This window comes from Trematomus bernacchii, unplaced genomic scaffold (assembly GCF_902827165.1).
Source record: "Trematomus bernacchii unplaced genomic scaffold, fTreBer1.1, whole genome shotgun sequence".
In the NCBI taxonomy this organism is placed as follows: Eukaryota; Metazoa; Chordata; class Actinopteri; order Perciformes; family Nototheniidae; genus Trematomus; species Trematomus bernacchii.
The window spans coordinates 14,817,280-14,833,603 of NW_022987973.1; the positions used below are offsets into that span (position 1 = coordinate 14,817,280).

General features: G+C 41.3%; 1 protein-coding gene across 3 annotated transcripts; it reads left to right on the plus strand.

Annotated features, from left to right (window-relative positions):
• Window positions 1-547: 547 nt before the first annotated feature.
• On the plus strand, window positions 548-14,284 carry usp8 (ubiquitin specific peptidase 8). Of its 3 annotated transcripts, none has more exons than XM_034116425.1 (19): window positions 548-654; window positions 1,686-1,860; window positions 2,153-2,297; window positions 2,391-2,476; window positions 2,583-2,724; window positions 3,083-3,137; window positions 3,285-3,456; window positions 3,657-3,819; window positions 3,902-4,043; window positions 4,886-5,169; window positions 5,265-5,732; window positions 7,737-7,811; window positions 7,984-8,282; window positions 9,239-9,457; window positions 9,770-9,980; window positions 10,966-11,202; window positions 11,703-11,845; window positions 12,046-12,178; window positions 12,507-14,284. In XM_034116425.1, exons 2-19 carry the CDS (start codon window positions 1,757-1,759, stop codon window positions 12,663-12,665), a joined length of 3,237 nt encoding a protein of 1,078 aa, XP_033972316.1. In that variant the 5' UTR covers window positions 548-654; window positions 1,686-1,756; the 3' UTR covers window positions 12,666-14,284. The 3 variants fall into 3 exon arrangements, with proteins under 3 accessions (XP_033972316.1, XP_033972314.1, XP_033972315.1); XM_034116423.1 differs by having other exon boundaries at window positions 5,265-5,747; window positions 12,507-12,665; XM_034116424.1 differs by lacking the exon at window positions 548-654 and having other exon boundaries at window positions 1,757-1,860; window positions 5,265-5,747.
• The last annotated feature ends 2,040 nt before the right edge of the window (window positions 14,285-16,324 follow it).

Below are 16,324 nucleotides of genomic sequence, written 5' to 3' on the forward strand. Positions count from 1 at the left end.
AGATTTGGTACCCCTGCTGGTCTAAGAGTGAAACAAACTCATTCAGTTATTGTTCAGTTAAAATTAATTAAATGATGTCTGCCACCTTTATATATTTATATGTAAGGCTTTATGTGCCACAATAATGTCACCTATGTTATTGAGTTAAAATATTAATATTGTGGCTTTCCAAGTTAACATTGATTGATATGACTGCGATTAAATCAGCATATACTTCTGCCACCCTCTGGCCACTCCATGAATATTTGTCTAGATCCGCCCCTGCTCTGGTGGTCAGTAAGGATGAAATAGAACGAAAGTTACGTATGTAATACGGTTCTATGAATCCTGGATGACCGCCAGAGTTCTTGGTAACTCGGAATGAATGAACAATAGGACAGCAACTTGAACTCTACACACACTGCAGGAACACATCTAACTGGTTTTTTAAACAATGGATGTGAAACATTCATGTCTCAATAGCATTCAGGAAATATTTAGAGGGTTGGAAAGGACAAGATAAAGGGGTTATTGAAGCAGAAAATGAACACCAGAAGGTGGCAGTAATGCGACATTAAGGACACCCGCTGCCGGATCATCACAGGAGAAGAACAGGCCGGAAGAAGGATTCAGGAATCAGCTGTCAAAAAAGTATAAGCAACGGATCATAAGGAGGTAATTTGTATATGAACAGTATAGTACTACAATAATCGTGTTGGCTTTAGGACTAGAGGATATCTCTTTACATCTGAATATGATAATATCCGTATCTGATCCGCAGTTAAATGCCCACAGTAGCGAACGTTGACGTTAACTGCGTGAGAGCGTAGCAAGCTAACTGACGTAGCTAGCATGCTAACAGAAGACAACACAGCTAAGTTAACATGTAAATAGTTACTATATGCTGCTAATACCAAAGCTGTGGTTGGTTTGTGCTCTGCGTTGAATAACGTGTGTTTAGTCCAGGTAATGAACACGGTCATGGCTAACGTTAGCCTTAAAACTCTTACTTGTTGTGTTCAATGTTGACATGTCCTGAGCCATGAAACTAACTTACGTCCACAAGCTAACTAATGGAGGTACTGCGCTAACAGTGTCTCCGCAGCGGGGATTGGTAGTGTAGATTCATCAACGACATGTCATGTGTTTTAGCTTTACATAACGTTTGTCTTATTAGCTTATGATGCTATGACAATATTACTCAAGAGACCTAAGTGGTGTTACGCAAGTGAAAGTTAAAATGTTTGATGTCAGCACAATTCAATGCTTGTTGTAAAACATCCTGTGTAAATGTATTTGCCTGCCTAATGACTGATAATGAAATTATGTTGGGCTTATCCTACTAAGATTTAGTACTACACTACCAATCCCCGCTGCGGAGACATTGGTTTAGTTATTAGTTATGAGTATTATGGTAGGGAAAACCCTGCTGTTTATTCTAGTATTATTTTGGCAACAATCTTATGTAAACAAACACATATTTTAAAAGCCAGCCAAGATGAGTTCAGCTAAAATGTTTGAAAGGCATTTCTCTATCTCTTACAATAAGTCAAAAGTGTAATTATTGTGGTAGGTTAAACTGTTGTCTTACTTAGAGGGATAACATTTGAGGCCATCAGCTACTTGGATGTTATCAATGCTATTTAGAATTTTTAACAGGACTGGTTAAGCGTTTTAGTCACAGCTTTGGTTATTTTGTTTTACAGATATGTTCAGAGCCTGTGCAGAGCACTGACTGGTCGCCTGCCTGTGAGTCTTACTGAACACATCCGCCAAGATGCCTGCAGTTTCCAACGGGCTCAGAGAGCTGTATCTGTCCACTTCTCTGGGGGAACTCAACAAAAAGGCTGAAATTAAGCCGGACAAGACAAGCACCCGGAAGTAATGCTAACTTTCATGTTTACAGTATTTACAGTAAAGCACTCATAACACAGAGAAAATGTCTCCAAGTGAGGGAAAAGAGACGAGATAACGTGTGATTGAGATTGTTGCGTTAAAGTTTGAATAAGTGTAATCCTTTTGAAATGTACAGCAACCTTTATCAAACAAAATGAATCGGGTTCAAAGCCTCGCAACACATGCTAAAATCCCCAGTATAACTTAAGCCCAAGCATTTTACAATCACAAGGTGATTATGTTATTTAAATTATGCTTCTTATATGCTTTGTTGCAGCTATGTTCAGAGTGCCTGCAAAATCTTCAAGGCGGCAGAGGAGTGTCGTCTGGACAGAGACGAGGAGAAAGCTTATGTGCTGTACATGAAGTATTTAACTGTATATGACATCATCAAGAAAAGACCAGACTTCAAGCAGCAACCGGTATAGTTAAACATTATAAATGTGTAACTTTGTGTGGAAAACTAACAAGATTTGGAGTTAGTGTGTAACTTTTCTCCATTCCATTGTACAAAGGATTATTACATGACCATGCTTGGGCCAAACAGCTTTAAGAAAGCCATCGAAGCCGCAGAGAAACTCTCTGAAAGCCTTAAACTCAGGTTAGTTTTTTATTATTGCACATGACTTATTAATGCATAAGATTCAAAATCTGACTTGAGAACATGTTTTCTTTTTTAACTCTGTTAATCTTTACATTGTGAACAGGTATGAGGAAGTTGAGGTTCGAAAAAAACTTGAGGAGAAGGAGAGACAAGAGGAGAAGAAAAGGAGGGAGGAAATGAAAGAGAAAGATAGCGGTCGAGGTGCTCCAAAAGTGTCTTCAGCAAACAAGAAGGACAGCAAAAAGGTAGATATATATTTTCTTGTTATAAATTCAAAAAGATAGACACTTGATTTCAATGAGAATTGCTTCAGTCTGTGTGTCTAAAACTGATGTTTTGCAAGTGGATGTGAAGGATGTGGTTTATGATTTTTTTAAATAACATTTATAAAATGTACAGTTTTAAATCTACAGTTTACATCATGCCAGTAATACCAGTGACACTAATAGCCTAATCAGTAAAGATATGAATGGCGCTGTTGTGTATAATGGTTTGTTTTAATATTTTCATTCAATTTATGTAATAATAAAACAAATGCCATTGGTCCAAATCCGAATTATTCAAATCAACGTTAGCGTTTTAACATGATGATTTCTTTGTCAGATAAAAGGAGAACAGAATGAACTGAAGACTGAACTAAAGAATACACCCTCCAAAGGTAAGCAGAATACATTTCCTTCTGATGTTAAAATCTTTCTTTAAACCGAGAGATTAGGTTCCATTATGGTGAGTGTTTCACCTGTGAAGTGTTTGGAATTTGAGTCTGTTCTTTTCAGATTTTTTTCATTTCTTTTTTGTCTGATAGCTGCAGTGCCAGCTGGTGGCATCTCAGCTGAGAAACTTTTCCACATGATGGAGGACCAGACAATTACAATAATTGTTATGGATGCGCGCAGCCTCAGGGACTTTGAGGAGTCTCGCATTCAGGTCCCGGGCCAGACGTGCATTAGCGTGCCGGAGGAGGCCGTCAGCCCAGGGTGAGAGCAGGCCTCGTACCTGATAGTTTGATCTGACACTGAATGTGTCATTTGTAAGTTGGGCATGATGATATAAATGAATGTATTATTCCCTTTTGTTACTTTTCTGTTTGTCAAATCAAAATAATGAGAAGTAGAAAAGACTACATTGTAATACCTGTCCTCCTGTCCTCCTGAACTGGTTCTTTGTGGCTTTTCAGAATCATTGTGACTCAGATTGAGGGGAAGCTGCCAGATGCGTCTAAAGAGCATTGGAAGCGGAGGGGATTTGTGGATTATATAGTGCTGCTGGACTGGTTCAGTTCTGTCACTGACCTTAAACTGGGCACCACCTTGCAGAGCCTCAAAGACGCCCTCTTTAAAGTGAGTGGGTGGGGTTTAGAGTGTGAATAACAACTGCAGAACCTTCCTGTGAGCTACAATGATGTGTTTGCACTCTCCACAGTGGGACAGCATCACAATCCTGCGTAGTGAGCCGCTGGTGCTGGAGGGAGGCTACGAGAACTGGCTGTTGTTTTACCCCATGTTCACATCCAACGCTAAAGTCCACCCTCCTCGACCGAATATCATCAGCTCCCACCCCCAGTGTGAGTATGAGCAGTACCATGGGCACGTTAGAGCTTTGGCTCTTTGTATTTATCAGGCCACGTAGTTTAGTTGATTGTTTGTTATGCAGCTGATGTTGTTTTATTGTAAGAAAAAAAAGATTAAGGCTAACTAATTCATGTTTAAAATAAAGTGAGCGAATTCTCATTTGACTTATGAGCATTGAATCCCACACGATGCTTGTGTTTTCAAAATGTGATCCTCCATGCACCTTAAAAACAACAACAATGAAATAATCCAAACTTACCAGCGTTTAGTCTTTTTTTCTCTTGTCCATGTGTCATATTTACACTCAATAGTTTCCAAAGCCCATATTAATGGCTCATTTAAAATGACTCTTAAGATAAATGTTCCTATATTCAGGGGTGCACATAACTGGTACGCAGGTACGCATGCGCGGCAACAATCTGAAATGCGTACCGTCACTTGTGTCACAAAGCGCATTTGCGTACCGACGTACTTGTAAAGCTTTTCCAGAAGGCGGTTAGTTCACCGGACGGTCTCCGTGTGCACAGACAGGGCTGCTGTTAACGTCGGTCTGTACAGCAGCCCTGCGCTAAAACAGCTGATCACAACGTTCACACGCTCCGCGGTCACGAAGCTCTGTACTCTACAGAGTACTACCCTCCCCCCCCCCCCGTTGACAATCGCGAAGCGCTGTAGTCGTCGTCCCCCCCCCCGTTGACAATCGCCAGAAGTTGGAGTACCAAACACTGACTCCAGGTACTCATCTGAGTACCTCACTGAGAAAGTTGTGTGCACTCCTGCCTATATTAAATGATTCTCTTTAAAATTGATTTCCTTCCTTTGATGCTTCAAACAGTGAACTTTAGCTACCCATCCCTAGAGGAACCAAAGCCTGTGACCCCACCTCAACCAGAGCCCGAGGTGACACCCGAGCCTCAGGAGGCCTCCGCTCCTGTGCTGGTGAACGGGGTTGCACCAGCAGAACCCCCCACATCAAAAACCTCCGAGGTTACTGACGGGCCGCCAGACTCTCTGGAGTCCACCGTCACCGGCTCGACCAATTCTGGGCTAGACGTTAGTAAGAAGGGCCCTGCAGCAGGTGCATCCATTCAGACGCCTGCAAACAAAGCTTTCCCACAGGTACTGTATCTGTATATTTGGGAGAATAAAACATAGAGAGCTGTGTGTTTCAACACCACTCATGTTTTGTTTATTCCTTCTGTTCCCTGTCCCAGTTTGACCGTACCAAGAAACCCTCTGTCTGTGTTACCGACGAGCCAAAGCCCGGCCAGAACGGATCCATGCAGAACGGCCCAAATATGCCCGACCGCTCTGTCAAACCATCCATCACCCCCAACAATTCACTGTCTAAAGAAGAACAGAGCCAGATACACTCTGAGGCTGTAGCAGGGATGGAGAAGGCAAAGCAAGAGCAGGAGAAACGAAACCAGGAGCGTCGTGCAGAGGGTGAGAGACGGGAGAAGGAGGAGAAGGAAAGGTTTGAAAGGGAGCAAAGTGAGAAGAGGAAGAAGGACGAGCAGGAGAATGGACCTCAGGAGAAAAATAAACTGGAACGGCAGAAGGCAGAAGAAGACGATAAAGAGAACAGGGTGTGGGACGACAAAGAGAGGAGGGGAAAGGAGCAGAACTCTGAACCTCCCTCCAAGAGTATGTCCCTGGACTCTCCTGCTCCCAATCATATCGTAAGTGAAATTAAGGTGAGTCCTATTTTCTCCCCTTGTTACTTACTACTACAGTGTGACGTTTATTTCAACCCTCTGTCTGTGGGAAAGTCAGAAAAGTAATCCCCAGATCCCACAACAGTGATCACATGCTAACGTTAGAGTCACTTTAAGCTGTGTCTTACATTTGTGGCTAAAGGGAAACTGAACAATCCCTTGTTATTTTCTCACAGTTTAAACAACGAGACTACAAATCCACATGCTAAAACACTTTGCACACAAACGGAATACCTATCTGGTCTGACGAATTAAAGGATTTAAAGCTGTGTAAGACTCATGGACAGTAAAGTAGTTAGGGGAAGATAAGACTTCACAATACCTGTTAGACTTTATATTGTAGAAGATACAACTAATATAACTTTCTAACTATGTACAACCTCTTTTCAACAGCAAAGTTATGGGTCTACATAATCCTAGATACAATTAGTTATCTGTAACACTTCAGCTACATTACAGAAGTAAAAAACAAGCTAACTTTGTATGTTTGCTCTCTCATGCTCACCCAGCAGATTATATTGTCCAACACTTCAATCTTACCTCAGAGGCGTGTTGTTAAATTAAATCTTTGTGAAACTAGAATAAATTAAGACACTAGTTAGACGGTAGACATACTCAAGTTTGTTTTGTATTAAAAAGATTACAGCAGTTATCAGTTATTGTGCTTCATAAAAACAGTGATATATGTAATTAAGTCACACCATTTTATGCCAACCTTTACTTCGCCCCTCGTCTGCTCCTCTCCTTTGTGGGGTTCCACAGGGCTCAGTGTTAGGCCCCCTGTTATTCTCCCTGTATTTGCTCCCTCTTGGGTCCATTCTTAGGAAGCACGGCATCGCTTTTCATTGCTATGCAGACGATTGCCAAATATATGTGCCACTCAAGAAGAACGACTCGTACTCAATTAAACCACTGTTAAACTGCCTTGAAGACATTAAGTCCTGGATGTCATGCAACTTTTAAAAATTAAATTATGACAAAACCGAAGTAATGGTTTTTGGTGCCCCTCGGACCACTCCCATAGACCTAGGATCCTTGGGCCACTCCAACAGGCCTACCATCACAAATCTTGGGATAAAGATGGACCCTGAACTCAAGCTGGACAGCCAGATCAAGGCAGTAGTTAGAAACAGCTTCTTCCACCTCAGGCAGCTAGCCAAAATAAAGCCTTTTATAAATAGTGACCTTTTTGAAACAGTAATCCATGCCTTCGTCACCTCCCGCTTGGATTATTGTAATGCACTATATATTGGGATAAGTGCGTCCTCCCTTGCTCGCCTGCAGATGGTGCAAAATGCAGCAGCACAGCTACTAACTGGCACACGCAAACACGAGCACATTTCCCCCATTTTATCTTCACTCCACTGGCTGCCCGTTCTTTCGAGGATTCAGTTTAAAACTCTTTTATTTACTTTTAAAGCCCTCAATGGCTTGGCCCCGCCCTACCTCTCTGAGCTGTTACACAGCTACACGCCCACTCGCACTCTCAGGTCAGCTGATCAGTTGCTCCTGAGGGTGCCAAAAACAAAGTGTAAGCGCAGAGGGGACCGTGCTTTCTCTGCTGCCGCCCCTAAACTGTGGAACGACCTGCCATTGCTAATCAGACTGTCTGTTTTTAAATCCCGTCTTAAAACCCACATCTTCTCCTTAGCATTCGGAACCAAGTAGATTGTTGCTTTTATTTGCTTTCGGTGGTCTATTGTTTGTACTATATGGTTGTTTTTATTTTTATTTTGTAATTGTTACGTTTATTCTGGTTTGTTTTGTGTTTCGTATCTTTTATGTGATTTTATACTTATTTTTATGTTTTGTGAGCTGAGCTGTGTGATTTTATATGTTATGTATCTCTCTGTACAGCACTTTGGTCTGGAGGTTTTAAAGTGCTTTATAAAGAAAGTTGGATTGGATTGGATTGGATTTTTGTTGAGAACTTTTAAGTGAAGTCTGTTTGTGGTTTTTTTTCTGCAGAGGGAGCCCCTGACCCGAGCAAGAAGTGAGGAGATGGGAAGGAGTGTCCCAGGCCTTCCAATTGGTTGGATGAAGGTACCACATGTTTAAATCTGAAATGTGTTAACTCACTTTATAATTGAAGAATGAAAAAAGTTTAAAAACATATATATTTGAATTTATAAATAATGAAGACCTTATGTGTGCTTGTTTCTTTCAATTAAATGTCCTATTTTCTTTCCATGTTCCTCCCTCCATTATTGGCTAGTTCCTGGACACGGTGACAGGGACCTACAGATACTACCATTCCCCGACCAACCGTGTCCACCTGTACCCGCCGGAGGTCACTGTTCCCCAGACCCCCCCCTCCACGCCGCCAACAGTTAAACAGAAACCCCCGCGGCCCGCTGAGCCAGACTCTACCCAGGACCAGGACCGGGAGCAGTCTAAACTGAAACGTTCCTACTCCTCCCCGGATATCGCCCAGGACCTGAGAGACGAGGTCCAGAAGAAAACCGCCACCCCCCCCACCGCTGCTGTCACACCCACCATCAACAGAGAGACCAAGTAAGGCACTCGGATGTTTTCTGATATCACAATATAAATATGGATACTTTCTGTTTGTGCTCGACAAAACTATTATATGACCCAAACAAATCGACCCAGCTGTGGCTCAGGCTTGGGCCTAACTCAAGCCGTAACCATGGAAACAGCTTTGTGCTCGAGCCTGATTTACAAACATCATCACCAAGAATCATGAGAACTGTACTGACACATGTTGAATATTCAAATACAAATTAAAACTTAAAACTGAGGTGTCAACATTTTCAAATATAGACAAAAGCTAAATAAAATAATGTAGACATACAGTATCATGACATGCACTGATCAGTTACTGGGGTCAGCCGCTCAGCAATTCCAGCAACTGAAGTCTTAGTGTCTAGCGTTTTGAATCAATCATTATAATGTGTTTTTTTTTTATATAACACATTAAGATAAGATAAGATATTATCTATTAATCCCAAAGTGGGATTTTGTTGATGTAGCAGCATGTAAAACAAAGTATTGCACATAATTAGGAATAAAAAAAGAGTAGAAAATATAAAATTATACAATATGAACATCTTAAAATAGGAGATGAAACAGAACTAAAAGAGTGAATATATAAAAGTTGACCGTGAATATAAAAATATGTAGACGATAATAAAAACACTATTGAAGAGCTAAATTACAGCCAACCCAATATAAAAGTAGGATATTATTTTCATTTAGTGTGCAAGAATTGCATATTCAATTAAATATAAATGTACAGTGAGATGTTATAAGTCCAGTTAACAAAAGAGAAGCTATGGAGCAGCCAGAGGTGAGTGGTTATACAGAGTTATGTTTTCCTGTATCTATCCTTGTGACAGAGGATCTGGAAGCAGTCTGTTGGTGAAGGAGCTGTCTGTCCAGCACATTGTCAACTCTTTAGCCTTATCTCTGCAGAAACTGCTCTCTCATTGTGTTCCTCTGTCCTGCAGGCCTGCCACTAAAGTCTATTCTAAAGTGGAGATCGCACGGCCGTCGGCTGCCAAAATTCGCAACCTCAACCCTTCTTTTGGAGGTCTGGGTCCATCGCTGACGGGCCTCCGCAACATGGGCAACACATGCTACATGAACTCCATCCTGCAATGTCTGTGTAACACTCCTGCCATGGCCGAGTACTTCAACAACAATTACTACCTGGAGGACATCAACAGGTCAGATTCTGGATATGTAATGTAATAATAATATATGCCTGTAATAACTGCAAAATATACCTGGCTGCTATATCTCCAAAATGGTTACAGATGTTTATTTTGTAAATTGTTTAATTTTTAATTGTTTTCTTTCCTAAAAAAATGGTGCATGCTTCTTAGTTAATATTAAGCTGTTTTTGGCTCTTTTCTGCTGTAACAAAATGTTCCCCACTGTGGGACGAATAAAGGTATTTTCTGATAATTACTTCCCAGAAAGAGACATGTATGAGGTAAATATTTAAGATATCCATCGCTGCTTTGTGTATCTCCCAGGTACAACATCCTTGGCCATAAGGGCGAGGTGGCGGAGGAGTTTGGAGTGATCATGAAGGCGCTGTGGAGCGGTCTGTACAAGAGCATCAGCCCGCGGGACTTTAAGGTCACCATAGGCAAGATCAATGACCAGTTTGCTTGCTATGACCAGCAAGACTCCCAGGAGCTGCTGCTGTTCCTCATGGACGGGCTCCACGAGGACCTCAACAAGGTAGCGCACGCACTTCATGCAACATTTATAACAAAACCATCAGTGTGGCATAAATAAAGTATTTAAAAGCTTTTGAATACTGCTTGGAGAAACATTTACATCTAATGTGCTCAATCTCGATTACATATTGAGTGAATAAATTATAAGTCATTTATTTATTGTAACTGTGTCTTCTGCTACCCGTTGTTTGTTGTCTGCCTGTTAACGATGTAAAACGCAGTCTTTTATCATTTTTCTTCTGTTTTTTTCACCTGGTTTCATTTTGATGGCAAATTAGAAAGTAAGTGACTAGCTGTGTGTCCTTGGTCCTCCTGCAGCAGTGTGAGTGTGGCGTGTCTGCATCTGTCCGGTCTGATGCTCTGTCAGAACCTCTCTGCATGTAGACCCAAGACATGCCTCATTGCCTGTAGTGACTGATGTTACCGGCTTCATGTGCATTTGAATGGAGGAAAGGACTAGATGAATAGGGAAAGACAATTTCATAGCTTGATAATTATGCTTTTTCTATTTTTAGACATCAAAACATGATTGTTTTTCAATTTTTTTCAACGGAAAGCCACAAGCAGTCAGAGATGAGAAGGAAAGGCAGCTTTGAGATTCACTCTTTCAATTGTTTTTGATGAGGTTGTAACGGCTGATGACGTCCATTTCTCATGACACACTCTCCATCTCATCACATCCCCTTTGTGTGATGTTCAGACCCGTCTGCCATCAGGTTGGCTCTGTCCCCTCTCCCCTTTTATCTCTAGGCTAATGGTATAAGTCTGTCTAATTAATGAGTTATTAATTAGCAAGCGTTAACCTGCCTCTCATATCTTCCTACCTATCATAATGACCTGGCTGAACTGCATGCAAATGAACTGAAAGAGATTAGGACTTGAATTCACGCAGTATGTAACTTCTCCTGAGTCATGAAGACAGCTTGCTTACACCTTGAGCTGCTGTTGCTTTTGCGTATCAACATGTTTTCTGTCTCTGGTGTCAGGCGGACAACAGGAAGCGGTACAAAGAGGAGGATAACGACCATATGGATGATCAGGCAGCAGCCGACCTGGCCTGGAGCAAACACAAGCTGCTGAACGAGTCCATCATCGTGGCTCTGTTCCAGGGTCAGTTCAAGTCCACCGTGCAGTGTCTGACCTGCCACCGCAAGTCACGGACCTTTGAGACCTTCATGTACCTGTCGCTGCCTCTGGCCTCCACCAGCAAGTGCTCCCTGCAGGTCGGTCACACAACAACCTGCCAACGTCTTTTGCTGTTTTTACTAGTTTGTTTTGAGCTTCAACATTTTCAGACAGAGGCTTTGTTTTGTCCTTTTTTTAATGTTGGGATAGCAGAGTTCACATTTAAGTTCAAATGTATGCAGGGTTTCACATGTAAAGATTCAAAATGCAAAAGATTCAAAGGTTTTAATGTCATATGCACATAAGCTACAGTGTAGAAATGGCAATTAAAATCTTACGACGCGAGCTCTTCCAACGATGCAACATAGTTAAATAATAAAATACTAATAAAAAATAGTGCAAGAAGTCTATATACACGTAATTAGAATATGATATATACATAACATGCTGTACTGTTGAGTTCAGTGTTTCTTTCTCTTAACAAACACATAAACCTTCATCTTGCTACATCTTGAAGGCTTATAATGTTAATGTGTCTATGTCAATATATTTTTCTGTTATATATATTTCAACTGATGTGCTTGCTGCTTCTCGGCAGGATTGTCTGAGGCTGTTCTCCAAGGAAGAGAAGCTGACGGACAACAACAAGGTGTTCTGCCGACACTGCAAAGCCCACAGAGACTCCACCAAGAAGCTGGAGATCTGGAAGGTCCCGCCCATTGTCCTGGTGCACCTAAAGCGGTGTGTAGTGATGTCTGCATTACTATGATGTAGACTAAATGGCTCTGTCACTGTCTAATGATGAATTCATAACTTTTAGCTCCAAACTAAATGCAGACTTTCACTTTTTTGGAAATACGATTTGATTTGTAATTTCTGTAAATGTTCTTACTGTTCCCACAATTGACATTCTTTTTCTTTGATGGGTTTAATTTCTGCAGATTCTCCTATGAGGGCAGATGGAAGCAGAAGCTACAGACGTCTGTAGATTTCCCTCTAGAAACTCTGGACCTGTTCCAGTACGTCATTGGACCCAAAACCAACCTGAAGAGATACAGCCTGTATGGGGTTTCTGTAAGTACACTCCAGATACCCAAATGTCTATGCACAAGCACATATTAGTTTCCCATGATGTGTCCTCTTTAAAAGGAGCTTAAGAAATGCATTAACAAGTATCATTATTGTTATTGCTGTGTAATTAATGATATATTCTATCTACAGTATATCTATGTTTCATAAAGCTGTCCTTTGTTTGATTCAGTCTATAAACGGTTGGAAAATAAACCAATAACAAATAAGTATAGCAATGTTTTGATATAGTGAACATTTTAACGGTTTACAATTCATTATAGTAATTATCTAGCTGCTTCGAAAGCCTAACCCTCTTTTTCTCCACTCCCAGAACCACTACGGGGGTTTAGACGGCGGCCATTACACAGCCTACTGTAAGAACGGCCCCAAACAGCGCTGGTACAAGTTTGATGACCACGAGGTGATGGAAATCTCCACCCCCTCCGTCAAGTCCTCCGCAGCCTACATCCTGTTTTACTCCACCCTGTGATGGAGCCGTAGGACACAAAGAGAGAGCACCACACCAGACGCTAAAGCCTGGAGGTTGTTTTTTCTTTTTAAATCACAGCTGAGGACCTGCCTGGCGCACATGGCTGCGGGTCGACTAGTCGTGTTTGTGCACGCTAGTGGCGATTAGAAGATCGCAGATGGGAGGAAGGTGTAGGCACACTGTGCAATGCTTCAGCTTCTAGAGGACCCTATACCTGTTAAACATGCCGTCTGTTCTTATTACTGATCATCTAGTGACTAACTGAGGCTCCTTTTACTTCTCGATGGGTGTGTGTAGGGCTGACGGCTGATTCAGATGCTCTTCATTCTTTTCTGCCCTCGGTGCGGACGGCTGTATCGCAGAACAGATCGTTTCTGTGTCTACAGCCGAGTAACAGTTTGATGCCATGTACATACTTACCAATGCTGATGTTGCACATTCAAAATGTAAATACCGGAGGGCAAGGTGTTTATCTGTTAAGTGACCAAATTATCTTCTTTTTTTTTTCTTGAAAGTAGCAGCCTTCATTGTATCATCATATATAAGACACACTGTGTAGGGGTTTAAAGGGATATTCAACCCCAACATCAAAGATGTATGTTTCCCCTCTCACCTGTAGTGCCACTTATCTGTGGATTATCTTGAGTCACTGGGCCCTGATCTCTACATTGCTTTGTTTCTTTTTTCTCAAATGGAATTATTGATGTTTGAGCAACCAAGTGCTATTATAGTTGAGAGGAAGCAGACATTTTCCACAGCCCAAATCTCTTAACTCTCTGCAACTCCCACATTGAAACAATCTGTGTTGATAAACAGCACTACAGGTAAGAGGAGAAATATGTGTTTATGATTTTGAGGTAAACTGGCCCCACTCTATAGCCTTCTGGTCTTCATGGGATGGAAGAGGCCGTGTGTGTTGGCTTTTGCATTCTTCCTTAAGCTAGGATTGAGATTGTTGCTTGTTCATATTAGCCACATTGTTGCACTTACACAATATGCAATTGGTTTAAGTTAATGTATAACACTTTGTTTAACAGCAGACATTGACACTCCACTCTTTCATACGATGCTGATGCTGAGAGCTTGTCTGTCTCTTCCCAGGCAGTGACAGAATAAACCACCTGCAGAATTCTCTGTTCGCACACTTAACTCTTTACATTCATATATTCAGACACAACTGCTATTTAGAGGGAACATTACTGGGATTACTTTGCATCCTTCTTGGCGTTTACCAGTTCTGCTGGTTTCCAGAAGGCTTTAATTTAGATTTATATCATTTTATTTCTGTGTTCAGTACTGACCCGAGAGAATATGAAGTCATGAGAAAATGACCTTGATCACTTACACGAGTGTGTTAGCGTCAACATTTTCTGCCTGACCGAGTGACTGACTAGCAAGCACAAAGTGAACTGATGTTTCCTCTGAAGGACCTGAGGCGGCAGGATTTGACTTCCTATGTAAAGTTGTATTGCTTAGCATGAGATCATAATCTGTTTTCTTTTTACTTGTACATGATGATTTTATTACTTAATGCTCTGGAAACAATTAGTTTCTGATATAACGATTATATTAACCTCAAACAACTCATATGACTATTTATTAAAACTGCTTCAAATTAATGTTTGTGTCTGATTGGCTTTTTCAGGAGATATCGGCTACAATGGAGCCATTAAAAAAAAAAAGGTCCGTGTCCTAGTCTCTTCCTTTCTACGGATATAAGGTGTCGAAATATTACACACAAACATTTAGACAGGATATCATTATTGCACACAAGACAATATTGGATATTGGATATTTATTTAAAGAGCCGTTGTGGTCACGCCAGCGAAAATAAAGGCCACAATAAAGAGCAGATATTTTTTAAAGTCTTAACTGATTTACCTTGGACTTCTTTTAACAAACGATAGACACCAGGGTATCCATTAAACGGCACATTTGGCCTGCTGGGCTCAGAGTCCGTGGATGTTGGGCTTCTGGAAGGGCTTGCGGCTGTAGAGCAGCATGTAGGCATTGGGAGATTGAACAAGGCTGTCCTGGACCTCTCTGACTGCTGAGTCATCAAAACAGTGCCAGGTCCGAGTCAGCGCATTGTGGCACAGAGCGGTGTAGTGACCCATGTTCAGGTGACCTATGTGGTTCTAGAGGATGAAAAGGTTTATTTACATGAACAAAGTGAATCAAATCTCAAATTCTTTGGCCACAATTTATCATTTTATGATTTAGCAAGTACACAGTGGCTGGTTTTATGTAGCCATATACAAACAATTAAAACAAGACCATCCTTTTAAAATGTGGTTTTAAAGTTTAATATCACTCAGCAACCCACTAATTACATTGTTATTAAGATATGAAGTAACTGCATTCATTACCGTCAAAATATGTAAATTAAAGAAGTATATAATACATAAACAGAAATAAAGACAGAAATACTAATAATGACAAATAATGACAGGTTTTTGTCAATTTTAGTGTCTTATCATCTGAACAAGTTATTTTGTATCTGCAATGAGTAAGAAAGTTTGAAATCTTCTATTGAATCCTTCCAGAGTTTAGAATCAGTCGTTTTGTGGTAATAAAGTGTACACTAAAATATCATTTAGGCAGTACAGTTCATAATAAATGTGTGTATGTTTACTGACCACAACAGCATAAAGGTGGTATGAAGAAAATGAGTTGTTCTGTATTGAGCTGGACAGAAACGGGGAGAGGTCGAGCATCGAGGAGAACTCCACATTAGTCTTCAGTTTCACCTGGTTCTTCCCCTTACAACCAAACCTGGAGGAGATAAAGATACATCTGATTAACAAAACACTTATTCCTTTGACACTTCAACACGTACCCTTGCTGTTTAGTGTTAAAGTTTGACCTTTAACAGATAACGTAATGCGACTACCCACCGTTTCAGGTGCAACATGAGGATCTCTGGAGGTTTGTCTAAACAAGTGAGGACTGTCGTTTCTCTCCTCAGCCCACACATGGAACACAACATCTGCTCCCCCCCGGTCAGGACGGTCTGCTCGAAGAACAGAGACAGGCAGTCCTGATGACAGAAGTGAGAGCAATGAGACAACTATCTAAAACGTGCTATACATACAGACGGATATGGGCACTACATTGAGGTTCAGGGCTCCACAAAGGCCACAGATCCAAAGAGAAATCTTTGGTCATTTTGTATCCCTTGTTTTTATTTCTGTAGTGGTTATATTAGTCGGTAATAATATCAGTAGTCGTATTCTGTCGGTTTTTGCGTGTGGCGCTTTGTATAGTTTTGTTGAAGTTTTGATTCTCTTTGTGGTCTTTTTGAATCTGTTTTTGGTTGTGTAGCATCTCGTGGTGATTTTGTGTCTTTGTGGCTTCCTAAAAATGAATGTTACCAGTACATTTAAACAGAGGATCTGGCCCAGGGACCCTTAGCCTGTACAGTAATCTGTCCATGAGTCATGTTGATGTTTCCATGGTAGCAGGTGTTAGAAGGTGTAAAAGGTACCTGAATGGAGCACTTATTGATGTCTGTTGGGAGAGGCAGTGACAGCACAGTGAAGGTCTGAGTGCTGTGTGTCTGGTGGTCGCAGTGCATGCAGAGGGTCATGTAGGCCAGCTGGCCCTCGAACAGATGTGACACGATGGTGGACCCCCCCGCTGCAGGGACACAGTTCCTC